Consider the following 19,216-nt stretch of genomic DNA (forward strand, 5'->3'; position numbering starts at 1 on the left):
AACAGATGACGACGATGAAAGAAAAGGTAGAAAAAGGTGGAAAAAGAAGAAACAAATTTTGTTTTTCCATTTTTTATTGGCTGATAAATCTAAAAATGCAAATTCAAATTATATCAAGAAAAATACTAAAATATTTATACAGTACAATATTTTAAAGCAAGGGTCTTTTAGTTATAATTCAAATTATTAAAGAAAAAAAACGTTAGTCAGTCCATTTTTTGGCTAAAAATTAAAACAAAAATGCTTGAATTTTTTTTCAAACTATATTGAATATGTTTTTTTTTTGATGCACTGGTTTTATGGTAGATTAATATGATCTCTTTAATTCAGATGTTTTTTGTTGAATTCATTTCAGTTGTAAGGTTTTCGGAAAATTTAAAACAAAGTTTTTTGTTTTTCTTCTTATATTTATGTAAACACTTCAGCTGTGTGTCAGGCTGTTTTTGTTCTTTCTAAAGTTGAAGTTTTTTATTCAGATGTTTCTTCACCTCATAATAAACATGTTTAATCTGACAGTGCACAGGTTCATCCTCAGTCCTTTAAGAAACTCTCACTCATCCAGGAGAAGGATGTTTTTGGACGTTCCAGTCGTAAACTGAAGAGAACGCTGCGAGGCCGACATGTTTTGGACTGAAGAATTTAACACGGATCTGTCAGACGGCCTGAAAACCTCCACAGAGCAGACGAGAGACGCAGAGATAAACACAGAGGACACACACACACGCAAACACACAGTCCTATAGCTGTATGTTTACACTGCATGTCTCACACACACGTACAAGACAGAAAACACACAGATGTATGTCTACATGTAGACACACACAGGGGCAAACACAGAGTCATACATCAGTGTGTGATTTAGACTGACGGACACTTTTCATGTTCTCACCTGAGTGAGGCGGTCTGGAGTCACCGACAGGTTTAACACACGGAGACGTATCGTCAGGAATGTTTGCAGAAAATGAAAATCCGCATCTCACAAGATTTCATGAAAGATATCTGACAAATCTGAGCGGGAAGCTTAGGTCTGAGTGAGAAGGAGGGGGCTTAAAGACAACCATCGAAATGAACAGAAGCATGTTGAACTTCTTGTTTAGGATTTTTCATCTTACAAGCATCATCAGGAACTTACCTCAAAAAACTTTGTCGAACAAACTATTGCAAGATCCCAAGTGTTGTTAGCAGGATTATGGGAAACTTTTGCAAGCTCTTGAGAAACTTTTCAAGAATTGAAAAAACTTTTTTGGCATTCCCAAAAGCTCCTGATAACCCTCCAGTTTTTTTGTTATGAGCCTTGAAAAAATCTTACAACATACTGACAAGTGCAATATCCCCCCTCCCAAAATTGACCAGACCAGACACTTTTCTCAAGATCAGGAGTAACTACAAGATCAAAGAAAACTCCAGAATTCAAATAAAAGTTTTGAGAAAGTTTTGCAAGACCCCGAAAACTTTGACACAATCTTGTCAGATGAGTCTTACAGATTCTGTAAGATCCTGAAAATTTTTGCATGACTTTCAGAACCTTTTTGTGGGATCCCTTCAAAGTTTTTGCAAGATTCTAAACAACTTTTGTATTTCTGGATAAACTCCAGCAAGGTTCCAAAATACTCCCTGAGTATGTGTCTATAGAATTTTTTTTGTCAGATCCCAACATCCAAATCACTTCCCAATGATCCAGAGAAGGTTTGGTAGGATCCTGATTACACTTTTGCAAGATCAAGGTAAACTTGAGATCTTAGAAAACTCCAGAATTCTATACTACTAAAAGATAAAGATGGTTTGCAAGGTCTTGGAAAACTTTTTCAAGATTAAAAAAAAAAAGAAAGCTTCTGCAACATCCAGATTTAAGTTCCAGAAAAGCTTGCGCCAGATCCTCATAAGCTTTGGCAAGATTCATTTGTTTTTACAAGATCAAGCCAATTTCTTGCAAGAACCTGAAAAATTCTGCAAGATCCTGGAGAGCTTTTCAAGATCCCCTAGACACAACACAATAAAAAAATGTGGGATCCCAGCTAGTTTTTAGCAAGATCTAGGAAACGTTTTTTTTTTTTTTTTTTTAGTTCTAGATAAACTCTAGAAAAGATGTCAGAAGAATACAAAAATTAAAACAAATATATGGCGCTTTTGGATGATCCAGAGATAGTTTTGTAAGATCCTGAAATTTCTTTTGCAAGACTGTGGAAACTTTCACAAGACTCAAAAACTTTTTCTGGATCAGGACAAACTTCAAGATATAAGACTCCAGAATTTTAAGGAATGTTTAGCTAAGTTTTGAAAAAAGCCCCGGAAAACTTTGAAAAAAAACAAAAAAAACCCACAAAAGCTTATTCAATTTTTGGAAGATCCAAACTTTTTGGATCTAGAAATACTATACTATATTGCAAGATATAGATATAGATATAGATATATATCATCTAGAAAATGTTTTTACAGATCAAGAGAATTTCTTGGAAAGACTTAGACATTTTTGTAAGATCCCAGAAAGATTTTCATGATCATAAGAAACAGAAAATGTTCAGAAATTTGAAAAGGCTCCAAAGAAGTTTTCAAAGATAATGCGCAGTAAAGGATTTTTTTTTATACCCAAAGAAAGTCTTTTAAGAACCAGAAAAGCTCTTTCTTGAGAATCCTGAGAAATAAACAGAGCGGACAACAGAGTAGAAACCTTGCAGACTTTATTATTATTAACAAACTGTCCAATTTTCGTCTGTACAGAACAAAAAGAAAGCGAAAAGAAAAAGTGGACAGGGAGAAAAAAAACAAATCAGATGATCAGGAACTCCATGGATTCAAACACAAAACATTGTTTACAAAAATCATTTCATCACAAACTTGAAATCAAACGCTCCGGTCGTCATCACTTTGGAAACGACAAGAACAGCGAGGAACCGAGCGAAGATCGCACAGCATCTGTGGGCAACACACACACACACACAATCAGCTGCTCAAACACACACACACTCATTCATTCACGGGCCCAAATGCTCCTCTGCTGGATGTTCTGTACAGCGGGATCCCTCGGCGGGACGGCGAGTAGGCACGCTTTGACGACGTCAGATGGAGAGAAAAGAAAAAGGCATTTTTAACGAATCAGGACGTCTCATTTACAAGCAGGAGGGCAGCGCTCACCACAGCAAGCTTCCACAGTTAGAAAACAAAGAAAGAGTACAGGCCAACTGCACGTACGTAGTTTTTACAGTATGTGATCACTCAGTATAGTACACATGTACACATGAACGAGCCGGGGGGAGGGGCTGACCTTCTGCGAGCGTTTCAGAGCCGACGAGGACAAGTCTGTCGAGACTGAAAACTTCAAAAACTTCTATCCTTCACTGGCAAAAACCGGGCAATATCCAATGAGATCCAAGAAAAGAAGAAGAAGAAGAACTCGAGTATGGAAAAGCTGCAGCATGTTTGCTCTTGTTTAGCTTGAATAAAACCCAAGTTAAGTCACATTAGAGTAGCAAGCATCAAATTTAATGCTGTTACTTTCATCAAAGTTGATCCAGTTGCAAAATATTTCTTACACTGAGCTGCTTCTGTTGACCTGATCCAGATCAAAAACTTTGCTACAAAGAAAATCGAACCCCTGTGCAGCAGATAGCAGAGATGCTAACAGCTTGTCTCCTCAATCAGAAGCAAAAAAAGAGCAAAATGTAGAAAGCTTCGGGAACTTTTTTGTGCTTTCGTTTGCACAACAGAGATTTTACTTTTTAGAGTTTATCAGGCAGTGTAGCTGTAGTTGCAGATGCAGCCTGGGGATGCATTTGGATAAAGCAAATATTCGCCCTATCTAAATTGCTAAAGACAAAGCCGACATGATTTGGCTCAACATCACTCAGAGTTGCAACAAATTGTTGAAATAGATGCTTTAAAATCTACGAGATGAAAACTGGGAGCTAGGCTAGCGAGCATCTTTTAGATGCCGCATCAGGAGGACATAGCAACATGCATAGAGCAGAAATATGTGCATAAAAGAAAATAACTTGGAGTATTTTTGGATTCTGTATTTGCACTGACTCATGTTTTGCAGAAACCTTCCACAGTTTTGTTTTCTGGTTGTTGTAATCATTAATCTCTTTGTTTCACCGGCCAGCGCCCAGTTTCAGTACCAGAATCTCTCTGACTGTCCCCCTTTGGTCTCAGCTCAACTGTATCAACACTTTAGTTTGCAGAAATATGTCTATGACTGGTTTTATTACCAGTCTGGATTAACACGTTGTCTGTTGGTTGGAGTGATTCTGGGATGCTGTGAAAATCTTAAATTTCTCGATTATCATCACAGATGTTGGCTTCACTTCTGCTCTGAAAACACTTCTACCACAGACGTGTTCCCGACTAAAAACATTTGGTTAGCTTTCCAAACTTTCCAACGCCTGCATCCTCCCCCGTATCCCCTCCTGCAGAGGAAGGAGGGACGCTCGCTTGCTGAAGAAAAAGGCAACCAGAGAACATTCAAATCATAGAAAAAAAAAAGAAACAAACTTTGACCATTAGTAAACAAATAAATAAGGCTATGACAAAACAATATATATATATTTATAGATATAAAAAAGAACGAAAAATGTGCAATGATTCCAGTATCATCTTTACACAAATGTTCACATCTCTATAATCGTCTAGAATCTTCTCATTTCTTGAATTTTTCTCCTGCATTGCTCTGAGCTTTAACGTACCAACCAGCGCGATAAAAAGCAGCCCCCAAAAGACGAGAAGAATATAAAATAAAAGATTAAAAAAAAAAAAAAAAACAGCTTCCCTGGAAGGTGGCGAGTGATGCCAAACAGCGTGGTGCGTTTATGGCACGGTGTAGGGCTGGGAAAACGGAGAACTGCTTCGAAATAATCAGACTGCATAAAAGAGGAGAGCTGAGGTTTCCGTGAGGAAAGTAAAAAAAATAATCCCTGTTCTCGTAGGAACTTTGAGTGTTTGTGATGCAGAGGGCCGGCTGGTTGGCACCGCCCGCCTGGCAGTCCCATGGCGATAAAATCAAACGAACACACATCAGCAAAAACAAAAAAGGATATATCCAGAGTCAAACGAACCCTTGAGACCTCTTTAGCAGGAGGACAAATGAAAAAATGGTGGTAGAAAGACAATTTAGGTCACACACACACACACACACTCTCACACACACTTCCCATCACACACACACTCATACACACACTCTGTAGTCATTAAAATACTGGAGTCATTAAACAGCTCTATACATGAGCATTTCCCATCCCAATTTCTACACATTTACACTCAACATGGGTTCATTCACCTCCTTCACCTCCTCGTGTTCTGACCTTTGACCTCCATAACTTACACCCCCCACGTCCCCCTCCTCCTCCTTCCCCCTCCTCACCCTCTCGACCCACAGGAAGGGGTGAGAAAAAGTGGAGTAATACTGCATCTGCATCTGACGGCGGACTGTTCAGGAAGAGAAGAAAAGAAGACGGAAAGTGGGCGGGGCTCTGGTACAGGTGGAGCAGATGAGTCACAGGTAAAGCCACTTTTTCCTGGAGGATTGTGGGTAATGTCTTTCCGCTGATGGAGGAGTGTTTTTGTGGTGAGGAGGAGAGAGGAGGTTTTTTTTTTTTAAATGATTCAGCGATGGTCGTTTCTCCTGTGGGCGCGTCCTGACCCCGGAGTGGGCGGGGTCTACCTGTCCTTCAGCTCCTGAGTGACGCGTTTGGTGAATCTGCCGCAGAGGAGCCCCATGAGGAAGAGGAGCGCCACGCCGGCACCGATCACAGTCAGGATGTAGTTCTTGGACGGTGATGTCATCACCTGCATGGCGAGGTCTGAGAAGCCCTCAGCAGGAGCCACCTGAGGGAGGAGAGGGCGGAGATGTGGGTTCATAACCGAGTCACAGCTGAGGAGTATGGAGTGATTCTGAAAGTGTGTGGACACCGTGGTCGTCGTACCTTAGCGGCGTAGCTCCACATGTCGATGCGATCCTGGAGCCTCTTCTTGCACTCTGGCTGCAGACGAACACGTTTGTCCTGCAGCGCCTCCATCAGACACGACATCTCTGAGAACGAAGACAAAACACACGTTAACCTGATTTCAAAGGTTTTTTTTAAATATCGCCAAATGATTTAGTCACTGTGAACAGATTGTTGATGTTTCTGTTTCAGTGTGTGCTTGGTCGTGGACTCACGGCGCCCTCTGCCGGGTGGGATGGCTGCACACTGGTGTTTGATGTCCAGAGCGCAGGCCGTGTGGAGGACGGGGTCTACGAAGATGTCTGCTTTACTCTCCTTCAGCATGTTCAACACTTCCTGCATGGGAAGAAAAAAATAAGAAGAAAAAGTTTAGAAGCATAAATGGTTATGATGCTGGAATTTCCCACCCCCTCAGAGGTCAGTGAAGGCAGCACTGAGTTTGTTTACCTTCTTACATGCGTCCTGTTTGATCTTCAGCAGGTTCACCTTCAGACACTCCTCCACCTGCCCCGTCTGCTCCTGAGCCGCTGCCTCCTCAGGACACAGGGTGGAAATCTGGAAACAGAAGCCAGTTTATTAACCAGTTATTCATCGCCCCCTGCTGGCCACAAGGACACACTACAGCTGAAGTGAAAGCACTCTAGTGCAGTTTCTCATAGTATTTCCAATTCCATGTGGGGGAAAAATAAAGTTTTTAATGATTGAACGCAAACACTGTGTTTGAGGAAGATAAAAGACGTGAGAGCACCTCCTGTGTGCAGTGAAGCTGCAGCTGAGGGTCCAGTCTGTAGTCCAGCGCTGACTCCTGCAGGATGACCCGGATCTGATCCTCACAGTCTGGAGACAAACGCTGTCAAAACACAAAGACAGATACAGAAATTACAACTGAGACTGGGACTGGAAATCACAGATGACAGACAGATTAAATGGTTAAATATTTCACATTTCACACTGAGCAGATTATGAGGAAAATACTGTAAATACCAGAGAAGCTGTGCATGTTGAAATAAAACAACCATAAAAGATGTGCAAGTTGACATAAAAGTACCGTAAATCTCAGAAAAGCTGTTCATGTTGAAGTACAAGTACCGTAAATACCAGAAAATTGTGCAAATTGAAATTAAAGATCCATTCATGGTGAAATACAAATACTGTAAATCTTAGAAAAGCAGTGCAAGTTGAAATAAACTCACAAAACACCAGGAAAGCTGTGCACATTCAAATTAAAGTACCATAAATACCAGACAAGCAGGTTAAATAAACTACCATAAATGCATGAATAGATGCACAGCCGAAAAATTCAGCACCATGAATGCAAGCTAGGCCATACAGTTAAAACAGACTACCATAATACCAGAGAAGTAGTGCAGGTAAAATTGTAGTATTATAAATTTTAAGAGGAGCTGTTCAGTTTAAAACAGGTTACCGTAAATGCCAGAAAAGAAGAGCAGGTAAAAAATAATGTATTAACTTTTTGGGGCTTTTTATGGCTTTAATGACAGAGTAGAGGGCAGTGGATGGAGTAGGAACGGGGGCGAGAGTGGGGTGTGACCTGAACCGCGGCTGGACTCGAACCCGGACCTCCAACAGTAAAGTATATGAAGAATTAAAAGTAGTGTCTTTAACCTCTTTAAGCTTAAATCCTACAAGCTGTGTCATTTTCAGAGAAGCTCAGAGCGTCTCACCTGGTCGGCATATTTGAGTTTGAGGCAGGCGATGACCTGACCCTCCAGCTCACTATCAGGCGTCGCCTTATTCAGGATCGGCTGACAGAACTTTGGGATGTCGGCTTTACAGGCTTTCCTCAGGACCGGGTTCAGCCTGTAGTCTGGAAACACACACAAACAAACATGAAATTTAGCTGCACACCATCAACTTCATAACGCTGATGTTTCAATTGAGCTTGGAGGTAAGGGCTCATGACAAGTGTCTCGTTACCTGTGTTCTGGGTGATCTGTCTCTTGGTGATCATCTGTTTACATTTGGGATCCATCAGTTCACTGTTCTTGTTCTGTTTCAGACACTGAAGGATGTTCTTCCCTTCAGACTCTGTGCAGAAACGCTGAAACACACAAACTGATGTTACAAACACACACAGGCTGATCCAGATCATCTCAATGTTTCAGTAAAATACAGTGGAGAAAATAAGTCTTGAAAATTTCTACCAGACATTGGTATTAACTCAAATAATCCATGCATGAAAAGAAATCACAACGTTCAGGTCCATAAATAATGATTATGTGGAATTAAGTTCAATAACACAGGAAAAAAGTATTGAACACGCTAACTGAGACTCATCTAATACTTAGTGGAGAAGCCTTTGTTTGCAATGACAGCTTCCAGAAGCTTCTTGTATGTTTGAACTTATCGCCCACACTGCTCAGGTGTGATTTTGGCCCATTCCTCTGCACAGATTGTCTTTAAATCTGGAATATTCTTTGGTGCCCTCTGGTGAACCCTTTTCTTTACTTCTTTCCACAAATGTTCAGTTGGATTGAAGTCAGGTGATTGACTAGGCCGTTCTAACAGATTGATTTTCTGTTTTTGAAACCATTTGAAAGTCAACTTTGCCGTGTGCTTTGGATGGTTGTCCTGCTGGAAGGTCCAGCCACGTCTCATCTTCATCATCCTGGTGGATGGCAGCAGATTCAGATCAAGAATTTCCCCATACATGGCTCCATTCATTGCTCCGTCAGTTATATGAAGTTTGCCAACACCATGAGATGAGAAACAACCCCATGCCATGATGCTTCCACCTCCAAACTTCACTGTTGGTGTAGTGTTTTTTGGCTGATGTGCAGTGCCGTTTCTCCTCCAAACATGGTCTGTAGTATGACAGCCCAAAAGTTCAGTTTTGGTCTCATCTGACCAGACAACATTCTCCCAGTATTCTACAGGCTTGTCAAGATGCTGTTTAGCAAACTTTAAACCAGCTTCAACATGCCTTTTCTTGAGGAATGGAGTCTTGCGGGCTGAGCGTCCATAGAGGCCATGGTGGTGGAGTGCATTGCCTATTGTTTTCTCTGTAACAATTGTACCTGCTGCCTCCAAGTCTTTCTGGAGCACTTTCAGGGTGGTCCTTGGCTCGTTGAGTACTCTTCTGACTATCTTTCTGACTCCCTGGTCAGAAATCTTCAAGGAGCTCCTGTGCGTGGCCTGTTGATGGTAAGGTGGTGCTTCTTCCACTTGCGAATAATGGCCCCAATGGTGCCGAAAAACTACCTTTTTTATAGGACCATCAATTTGCTGTAGCCCAGCTGGTGTTGGTTTGCACTGATTGGAAGTTCAAGTAATAATTACTGACAGATTTCAGGTGGTGTGGTGCATTTCCTTGCCAAAGTATACAGCCTTTCCATGGCGTGTTCAATACTTTTTTCCTGTGTTATTGAACTTAATTCACCATAATCATTATTTATGGACCTGAACGTTGTGATTTCTTTTCATGTGTGGATTATTTGAGTTAATACCAATGTCTGGTATAAATTTCGTTTAAATTGCAGCTTTGAAAATAAATGAAATGAGAAAAACGCTTCCAAAACTTATTTTCACCACTGTATGTGGGGGAAATTTTATGGCACTGTTTTTATAAGATTTAGGGCTGATATCTGGATCAGATCAGAGCATGACTAATTAACAGTATTTCAGCTGGCCTACCCTGATCATGTGTTTGCAGACTCTCATCAGCTGATAATCCAGCTCTGGGTCCACCATCTCCACCTCCTGCAGCTTGAAGATCCGCTGGTGGCAGCGCTGAGTCAGCTGATTTTTGTTCTCCTTCAGACACTCCGTCACCTACAAGGAGGAGCACGAAAAACAGACAATCACTGCTCTGAGCTTTTCAACTTTTGTACAAGTTCTTGTGTTAAGTTGCCATGGTTTAAATGTTTTCGAAAGATAAACTTTGTTTTTTCTCTGTGTGTTTGCGAAGCTGCTGACCTGAGCGTTTCCGAAAGCCACGTTCTGACACAGCCTGTTGATGTCCTGCTTACAGGAGTCGTACAGCTCGGGCTCCAGGCGGATGTCCTCAGACTGCAGAGATTCGGGAGGGATTTAGAGATTTGCAGAAAACACAGAAACTTTTTAATCCCTGCAGGCGAGGGAGAGGAGAAACTCCAAGAGACTTCAGAGATAAAAACACTGAGGTCTGACAAAAAGAGCAGGAGATTTTCTGTTGATCAGCTGCAAATGCTTTAAAAACACATTAAATTCAAAATCCCCACTTCCTGTGAAGCACACAAAACACATTTTTACACCCGACACTTTTCTGATCCCTCAGAGTCACGACGTACCATCTCCACCTCCTCCACCCTCAGCTGTTTGCGACATTTGACGGACACTCGCTGCTCCTTGGCGTCCTGCAGGGTGTCGTTCCTCACCGTGGTGCTGAGGCAGATCACGACGTCCACCCTGAGTGACAGCGAGACCAGAGGTTACACAGAGTCTGACTCCTTCCTTCACAGAGAGTCTGGACTGTAAGGACTGAAAACATGAGCGTGTTTAGTGTCTCCATGAGTCGGCTTACTTCTTCTTGATGTTGGGACACAGTTTGAGGACGTCCTCTTTGCAGGCCGTCTTAAACTTGTAGGAGAAACGGAAATCTTTGATCTGGATCTGTAAACAGAGAGAAAGAGTAATCAGAGTGTTGAGAGGATTTTTAAGTTTATTTACATTTCTGACACAAAAAAAACACAAAGAGCCTTTCGGTGTGTGGCTCTTTGATCCATTCATAAAAATCTATTAATGAAGTTATTAGTAGTGGTGTGCCGATCAATCTAAAATATTGATATACTGATGCCAACGTTGGGATCAGTATTGATCAATATTTGGGTGTACAGATTGATACTTAAGTTTCAGTTTCTCTTCTCTAGTACGAATTTGAACACACAAACATAGTAAATCTTGCTTTAAAAATTGGAAATGTATTAATTTTCATTTTATGTCATTTCTTTATGTATGAGAGGAAATGAGTTTGTAAGACCAAGTGTGTGATGTGGCTCTCTATAGTACCACAATCATTTATGTTTTTAGACTTAACATGAGCCACATTCAACTGACCAGTCCCGAAAAATGTCTTGTTTCAAGTTATTTTAAGACAAAATAATGTCTGAATTGCTTGTGACTAGCAAGGAAAAATCTGCCAATGGAACAAGAAAAAAGTTACTTGTCTGAGACATTATTATTTTGAGAAAATTTTTCATGTTCCAATGGAAGATTTTTTTGCTTGTTACAAGCAATTTAGACCTCATTTTTGTCATTAAACAACTTGAAACAAGACATTTTTCTGGACTGACCAGTTAAATGTAGCTTATATCAAGTATGATGAGACAATTTTTCCAGAAAAATAGAACTGTCAGGCAATTAAAAAAATTAATCTAATTAATTACAGGATTTGTAATTATTCAATCTGATTGATCGTGTTTAAATCCGCATTTTTTTCAAATGGCCAATATTGAAATATCCGTGTTCCTACTTATGTATCTTCATTAAACTGTAATACATCAAAAATATGGACATGGTAACCCTCTCCCCCTTGAGAGTTTGCTAGTTTTTATTTTGTTTTTAGTTTTTGTGCAACTCAAATGTATCTAGTTCATTCTTGTCGATACAAGTCTTTCTGATCTAAGAACATATGCAAGCAGCTAGGCTTAAACACCCAACCCTCCAGGTTTTTTTTTCTGTTATGAACTCTCTAATTTGTTTATGGTCCAAAGTACAATGAGTTTTTTTGTTGTGGTTGTTTTAATATATATATATATATATACACACACACACACATATATATATATATACACTAGAGATCGAAATTAGAGAACAATTTATAAACACTTGTTTTTTTCCAAAATAATGTAATCCTCAATGCTCAACATTTAAAGGATTCTTTGTGGTGGCAATGCCATACCACTGGAACAGTGTTTTACATCAAAACATAAAGCACTGACAAAAACAACTTCATTTTGTAAAAAACATGATGATCAAAATTAAAGAACAGCAACGCCTGTAGTACAAAGAAAGATAAAAACATCATTTTATGGAGGTTACAATGATCAAAACTTAGTAGGAAGTGTACAGGCCTTTGCTGTGAATTACTCCAGCACATCTACGACCACAGGACATAACCAGTCTCTCACACTGCTCTGGTGTGATTTTGGTCCACTCTTCTTCCAGTCTTTTCCACAGTTCAGTGATAGTAGTGGGTTTCTTGGCCATAACTTTGTCTCCAAGGATTTCCCAGAGATTCTCTATTGGGTTTAGATCGGGACTCTGGGCTGGCCAATTCATTGCTTCAATGTTTTCACTTTTAAGGAACTGCTTTACTTGTTTTGCTGTGTGACAAGGGGCATTGTCCTGCAAGAAAATTGTTGACTGATTGGGTGATGAATGCAGGTGAGGAATCAAATGCTGTCGAAGGAGGCTTTTATACAAATTTGCATTCACTGGGCCATGTAGCTGTATTGAAGGCCCAACTCCCGTTGCAGAAAACACTCCCCACACCATAACACTTCCTCCTCCACCTTTCACTGACTTCTTTACACACTTTGGGTTCAGTCTTTCCCCAGTCCGACGCCAAACATAGTGTTTTCCGTCAGACCCAAACAAATTAAACTTGCTTTTATCACTGAAGTGAACTTTGGACCAGTTTTCTTCTGTCCACACAACATGTTCCTCAGCAAAGGTTAGTCTAGCCTTTTGATTCTTTCTGCCAATGAGAGGTTTGGTCACTGCAGAGTGGGCTTCCAGTCCAAATGCTCTCAAACGTCGAGACACTGTATGACGAAATATTGTCTTACCCTGTTGGTCACTGAACTGACGAGCAATTTCAGCTGCAGTGTTAAACTGATTGTCCATTGAGGTTCTCCATATTATTCTGTCCTCTCTTTCAGTTGTCTTTTGTGGACGACCAGACTTCTTGGTGGACTTAAATGAATTTGTGGCTTTGAAGAGATGTTATATTCTGGATATCACAGATTTGGAATGCCCAACTTCTCTTGCTATTGCTGACAAGGTCATCCCTTTGGTCTTCATCTGGACAACCTGCTGCCGGAGGGTTTCAGTGACTTTAGAGGGGGTTGCCATCTTGTGAAGTCAGTGAAAACTGGAAGTTAGGCTGCCAGTTAAATAGGGTTTGTCAGATAATTAAGGATATTGGCACCAGGTGCCAGACTAACACCAATTACATGGAGGGATCTGAAAGTGTTCTCTAATTTTGATCAGTGTCCTTTCTTGAATATCTGATTTAAGTTTTGGATTCTGTGTTTCAGAATGAATTTAACTGGTGCAATATGCTCAAAAAACTGACCTTTAACTTGTGGTTGAATACATTTATGAGAGGACAATGGAATGAAGTTTACATTTGTAAAATTGTGGTGTGTTCTCTAATTTTGATCTCCAGTGTATATATTATTATTATTATTATTATTATTATCATTATTATTATTATTATTTTATTCTATTGTTTTTATCCATTTATTTATCCATTTATTACTTTTTATTTATTTTTCCCCACCAAAATCATAATTAAATTCATCAGTTTTCAGTAAACTTGATGGTAATTGCAAACTTGGACATTTGTCTACACAGATCAAAAAAAAGTCACTTTTTCTTTTTTTTTTTTGGATCTACTCTTCTTAGGTAGTTTCGGTGTTTAGATAGTCATAGAAAATATTATTTAGGTCTTGAAGGATCATTCAAAAACTCTGAAAACAGCTGGAAGCCACTGAGTTAATCATGCATTATTTTTTATAGCGCAACAATTTGCAAAGTAATTAAACTAATTCACATTTTAAAGTGACCACCCTGTTAAAAAACAACAAAAACACTCGCAAAGATTTCAGTTTTTTGCAATTAACCAACAAAGATTTTTTGTTTCCTCACCAGCTGGAAGTGCGTCACTCCCACAGCACACTTCTCGTTCATCTCCTTCTGATGTTTATTCTGAACCAAACACTCCATCAGGTCACCGGTGTCGATCTGATTATCAGCAACCTCCTGAAAAACAGATAGACACAGAGAAGTAAATCACTGTGGTTGGATGGATTTTTTAACAGTTATTTGAAGTTAAGTTCAAGATATTGTGCAATATAAATACAAAAATTGAGGAATACTTGACTGGAGAATCTGAGAAACATTTAATATGACCTTAAAACTACCTGCACTAACAAACAACATGTATAATCTGACATATGAGAAATGTTTGCAGCACAAATGCATGTTTTCTTATTGAATATGATACCAAAAGCAAAAAGTGACCCAATAAATAAATACAATTTATTTAACAACTATGCCAATCCTGTCATAACACCTAATTAGTCTTCATTTTTTGTTTCATTTTTCTGAAATTCAAGCTTTCACTTATTACTCTTGACCCACTTAAGTAAGAGCTACAGATATTCAAAAGCCTTAAAGACAAAAAATGAAGAAAATTCTTCCAAACTCTGGAAGTTTCTGGGTGCAGACTTACGTGGCAGTGTGCCTGGATGACGGGTTCGCAGGCTCTCATCAGCAGCGCCTCGATCTGAATATCCTGAGCACAGAATAAACAAACTTTATCAGAGGGAAACAGGGGGAACTGTTCAGCAGCAGCAGACGCAGCAGGTGTGGCGTTACCTCTGACTCCAGCTCCGTCAGGTTTCCCACCACCTCCCTGCAGCCAACCATCAGATCCTCCAGGTGATCCTGCAGACACTCCAGCTCCTGGCCCGCCTCCGTCTTCTCGCTGCACCACTTCCCCAGGTCGGTCATACAGCGTCTCTGGAGCTCGGGGTCCAGCTTCACGTCCAGCGCCCTCTGGTGGAGAATCCTCTGCACCTCCACTTTACAGTCCCTGGAGAGCTGCAGGAGACCAAGCACTCGAGGTTAGAGGAAACATTTAGTGTTCAAAGACTCCTTAAACTGATACTCCACTCTTTAATCTTAATCTGTAGTTCACAAGTCTCCTCCCTGGAGACAATTACACGATAAAGATGGAGCAGATTTAGGGCTGGGACCATTCCTGGATTCAGCCACAAGCCAAAACGTTCAAAAAGTGGAGTATCACTTTAAAGACAGTCAGCACATCGAGATTTGTGATTTCATCAACAGCTTTGATTTGCTTCAGCTAATCAGCAACCATCATTTCCATCATTTCACATTTCACATCAGCTTTCTTCACTTCCAAAATTACCTCCCCACATGCACAGATACAGTCACAGAATTACAGAACAGGATTTTTAACCCACGTCACGTTGAGTTTCTGTGATTATTACTGTGATCATCATGAGTTCGGCAGCTCAAACATACTCACAGGCACTTCCTGGTTCTCTGATGATTCAGATGATTTGCCAGGACGCTACGAGGATATTCTCCGGTCAGTGAGAACATTCACAAGTTTCACCAATGTAAGCTGTAGCTTTTATCGCTTTATCTATTCATTTTAAGTATGAGAATTTAAGAAAAAGTCTAATGGGTTGAAGTGTATTTAAGAAAAGCTAAAATGAAGAAAGAGGGACACCTTACCTTAATGGCAAAAAAGTTAATTACCGTAATTTCTGGACTATAAGCTGCTACGTTTTTCTCATGCTTTGAACCCTGTAGCTTATACAACAGTGCGGCTAATTTATAGTTTTTTAACAGCCACCAGGGGGCGTCCTTTAGGCTGTGCTCATTCAGCAACAATTATCTCCCGGCTCGCAGTGAGGAAGAGGACAGGTGAGGTCAGAGTGCAAGGTCACACCCGTACACAGCACCGAGGAGGTTATAGAATAGAATAGAATAGAATAGAACTTTCTCTTCATTGTAACAAGTACAACGAAATTGAAGTCACAGCAGCAAACAAGAAAACAAAAGTAAGAAAGTGTATAGAAAGTGCTAAAAGCTCCATAAGAAAATAGATGCTGACAGCTTGTCCATCATTGTCCAGTCAGCCAGTCTCCACCTCCACAGAGTCCAGGACTGAACTTCTTCAGCAGTCTGTTCAGTCTCTGTCTCCTGGATCCTGTCTGCTCACAGCAGGTGAAGCTCTTCCAATGTGGTGTTGGTGTCTGGTGTTAGCTCTGTTAGCCATGTCTGTGAATAGCATGATGCTACTCTGCCTTCTGGTATTCCCTCTGTTGCTGGGTTAGCACGGCTAGCTTGTCCATCTTATTGGAGATAGATCTTATGTTCCCAATAATGATGGATGGAAGGACAGGTCCATGTCGCTATTATTATATTGGCGCTACCCAAGTAGCTGCCTGTTGCAGCAGCTCTCTCGTCTTTGTCCGTTTCTTGTAATTTTTTCGTCTCTTTTTCGTTATCTTTGTATTTGGAGTGGATCATCACTTTGTATGGTTCATTGTCGGTCACGGACACCAAACTTTTTGTGGCTTCGGCGGTATTTTTTACTACTTTTCTCCTGTGTCTGTCTGGAGATCCTACATGTAACCATGGCTGCATTGTTTACATGCGAAATTAGCTGTTAGCAGCCTGTAGCATGTCAATGCTAACTAGTGTAGGGCTTGATGATTTCCCTCGAGCTGAGGAGGAGGAGGTGAGGACGACGTGCTGGTTCTCGGATGCGAGCTGGGAGGTGACGACGTGGACCTGTCCTTCCATCCATCGTTATTGGGAACGTGGGATCCAGCTCCGGGGGATGGATGAGCTAGCCATGCTAACCCAGCGGCATCGTGCTGTTCACGGACGTGGCTGACGGAGCTGACATCGGACGCCGCGACACATTGGAGGAGCTTCGCCTGCTGTGAGCAGACAGGATCCAGGAGACAGAGACTGAACAGACTGCTGGGGAGGCTCAGTCCTGGACCCTGTGGAGGTGGAGGCTGGCTGGGCTGGAGAGTGGTGGACGAGTGGTGGATGGGATGTCATCATCTAATTTCTTATGGACATTTTTGCACTTTCTATACACTTTCTTACTTTTGTTTTCTTAAATGCTGCGGTGACTCCTGAATTTCCCCTCGGGGATAAATAAAGTATTTTCTATTCTATTCTATTCTATTCTATGTCGTCACTTCTTAGCTCACACCTGAGAACCGGCACTTCATACTCACCTCCTTCTCCTCACCTTGTGGGGAAACATCAGGCCTTGCACCAGTTAGCATAAACATGCTACGGGCTGCTAACAGCTGATTTCACATGTAAACAATGCAGCCATGGTTACATGTAGGATCTCCAGACAAACACAGGAGAAAAAATAGTAAAAATCTCACTGAAGACACAAAAAGTTTGGTGTCCATGACCAACAAATGAGCCATACAAAGTGATGATCCACTCCAAATACAAAGATGACGAGCAAACGCATAGAAACAGATGCTGATCCAGGATAAAACCAAACTGTGACTGCTAAAGGTTGCGTCTTCCTGAATGGCTTTTATGCATGGATTTCTGACACAATTTTTTAAGAGTTTCATCTGGCATCTGCACATGCAGCGTTAATATTGTTTCAGTGATAGAAAAAAAGGAGCCAGATATTCGCCTGGGTCTATAACCCTTATATTTTGAGGGACAAAATGCAACAGCGCAAACACCAGGCTGACCCCTTTCTGTGTAGAAATCTCATGTTAAAAAGTGCAGCTTACTGTCAAATGTGTCCTATATATGTATAATTTTTTTTTCTTTCTAAATGTAGTTGATGCAGCTTATTTTCAGGTGCGCCTGATAGTCCAGAAATTACGGTACAAGAAACCCTCCACAACATTAGCGCTCCATTAACTGTATTTGAGTTTTTGTCATTGATTGTGTCTCTTTTGGGTTTTAAAAGAGTTCTGCTTTTAATTCAGTACCTCTGTACAGCTGTTTTTTACATATAAGAATACCAACTCCTAACACTCTGACCTCAGTGATGTTTGGCTTTAATTCCAGCTGTCAGAAGCTCAAAACATCACAAACAGACCGATCCTTTAAAGGTGTAGATATGGGGTTAAATATTCCAGCTGTGGAGGACAGTTGCGTGTTTCACTCACCCTCCGTCCCTGCTCCACGGAGCGGTAGGCGTGGCGGTACAGGCAGGAGAAAATAGCACCGGGTGGCATCATCTCGCTGGTCTCGTTCCAGCCGTGAGTGTGGCAGAGCCGGGAGGCGTCACCCTGACATTTTTTATACATGATGGGATCCAACCTGATGAACAACACAAGGAGGAATGCAGCCAGAGCTGTAACACTTTCTGAGCTCATACAGAGGTTTACTTATTAAGCTTGACTGTAAAAAAACAAGCAGATATTTTCCAGGGAAAACCTACTTCCAGTCTCTGGCAATGAAATATTGCAGCTCCAGCAGTCTGTGCTCACAGTCCTCCACCATCTTCTCCGTGTACAGATGCTCCATTAAACACGACAGGATCCTGTACCAGATCATAAATCAGATTACAAATACAAAGTTACTTTTCTGTTTGGACTGTTTCAGATAGTGAAAACAGAAAACATCCTTTAGGAGGACTCACATCGGGTCTCCGTTGCGGATGTGTTTGCAGGCGGTCTGGATGACAGATTCACAGGCCTCGTTGAGCGCTCGGTCAATGCGGTAGTCCGCCCCAGGGTCAGCTTCCTGGATCAGAGTCTGGAGCTGAGGACGGAAAACCAGACCGCATGAACAAGTGACGCTGGGACCTCAGCTTTTCAGAACACTGGGTTTGGACTCAAATACAACATTTGCAGAAAAATTTAAAATAGAATAAATCTTCATGGTGAAAACTAAAATCTATGATATTTCTTCCTCTGACAATCCTCTGATGGCTGTGTCGTAGTCTCCAAGCTCCAGAACAAACTAGTGGAAACATTCATCATCTGAATATGATAAATGTTAATGTTGTGAAAAATAACTCCCTTCCTTTAATAAAAATGAATCATTTCCTGCATTTTTGCTTGCATCATGCTTTTTGAGTTCCCACACAGTTTCTCTAAACGCTGACTCACCGCTTTCTGACAGTTGGGGTCGATGGCTCCCATGTCTCCCCGGCCGACCCTCATTAGGCAGTGCAGCGTCCGACCTTTGCGGTGCAGACCGGCACAGTGACCCTCGATCTCGCTGCGACAGTGCAGCACGATCTCTGGACTCAGAGAGAAATCCTCCATCAGCATCCGCCTGTAGTCCATCATCTCACCCTGACATTCGCCGTTCACCACACGACCTGGAACACACACAGAAACACACAGAAAAGGATATTAAAAACTAAACAGAACACAGAAAAAATGTAGCTCTTAGTGGCTGGAAATACAACTTGCAGAAATTAATCAAAAGCATCCAGGTAAGATCATTAGGGATGGGTACCTTTCACATTTGAAACGACATGGTACTTTGTGTGAACTTTTGGTACT

At 41.1% G+C, this 19,216-nt stretch overlaps 1 protein-coding gene across 1 annotated transcript in view; it reads right to left on the reverse strand.

The window, feature by feature from the left end:
• Positions 1–2,658: 2,658 nt before the first annotated feature.
• Positions 2,659–19,216, reverse strand: part of glg1a (golgi glycoprotein 1a) — a 50,679-nt gene continuing 34,121 nt past the window's right edge. Inside the window, exons 8-25 of the mRNA XM_074677524.1 lie at positions 18,815–19,029; positions 18,343–18,464; positions 18,142–18,243; positions 17,867–18,020; positions 14,541–14,765; positions 14,395–14,457; positions 13,809–13,922; positions 10,459–10,547; positions 10,226–10,343; positions 9,873–9,965; positions 9,591–9,728; positions 7,875–7,998; positions 7,622–7,764; positions 6,685–6,786; positions 6,384–6,491; positions 6,152–6,272; positions 5,916–6,022; positions 2,659–5,817 (exon numbers count right to left, since the gene is read on the reverse strand). Coding sequence (XP_074533625.1) covers positions 5,650–5,817; positions 5,916–6,022; positions 6,152–6,272; positions 6,384–6,491; positions 6,685–6,786; positions 7,622–7,764; positions 7,875–7,998; positions 9,591–9,728; positions 9,873–9,965; positions 10,226–10,343; positions 10,459–10,547; positions 13,809–13,922; positions 14,395–14,457; positions 14,541–14,765; positions 17,867–18,020; positions 18,142–18,243; positions 18,343–18,464; positions 18,815–19,029 — 2,306 coding nt within the window. The 3' untranslated portion in view covers positions 2,659–5,649. The remainder of the gene's footprint in view (positions 5,818–5,915; positions 6,023–6,151; positions 6,273–6,383; positions 6,492–6,684; positions 6,787–7,621; positions 7,765–7,874; positions 7,999–9,590; positions 9,729–9,872; positions 9,966–10,225; positions 10,344–10,458; positions 10,548–13,808; positions 13,923–14,394; positions 14,458–14,540; positions 14,766–17,866; positions 18,021–18,141; positions 18,244–18,342; positions 18,465–18,814; positions 19,030–19,216) is intronic.

Source organism: Halichoeres trimaculatus, unplaced genomic scaffold, assembly GCF_033239565.1.
Source record: "Halichoeres trimaculatus isolate MK-OKI-2021-1 unplaced genomic scaffold, fHalTri1.1 fHalTri1_scaffold_10, whole genome shotgun sequence".
Classification (NCBI taxonomy): Eukaryota; Metazoa; Chordata; class Actinopteri; order Labriformes; family Labridae; genus Halichoeres; species Halichoeres trimaculatus.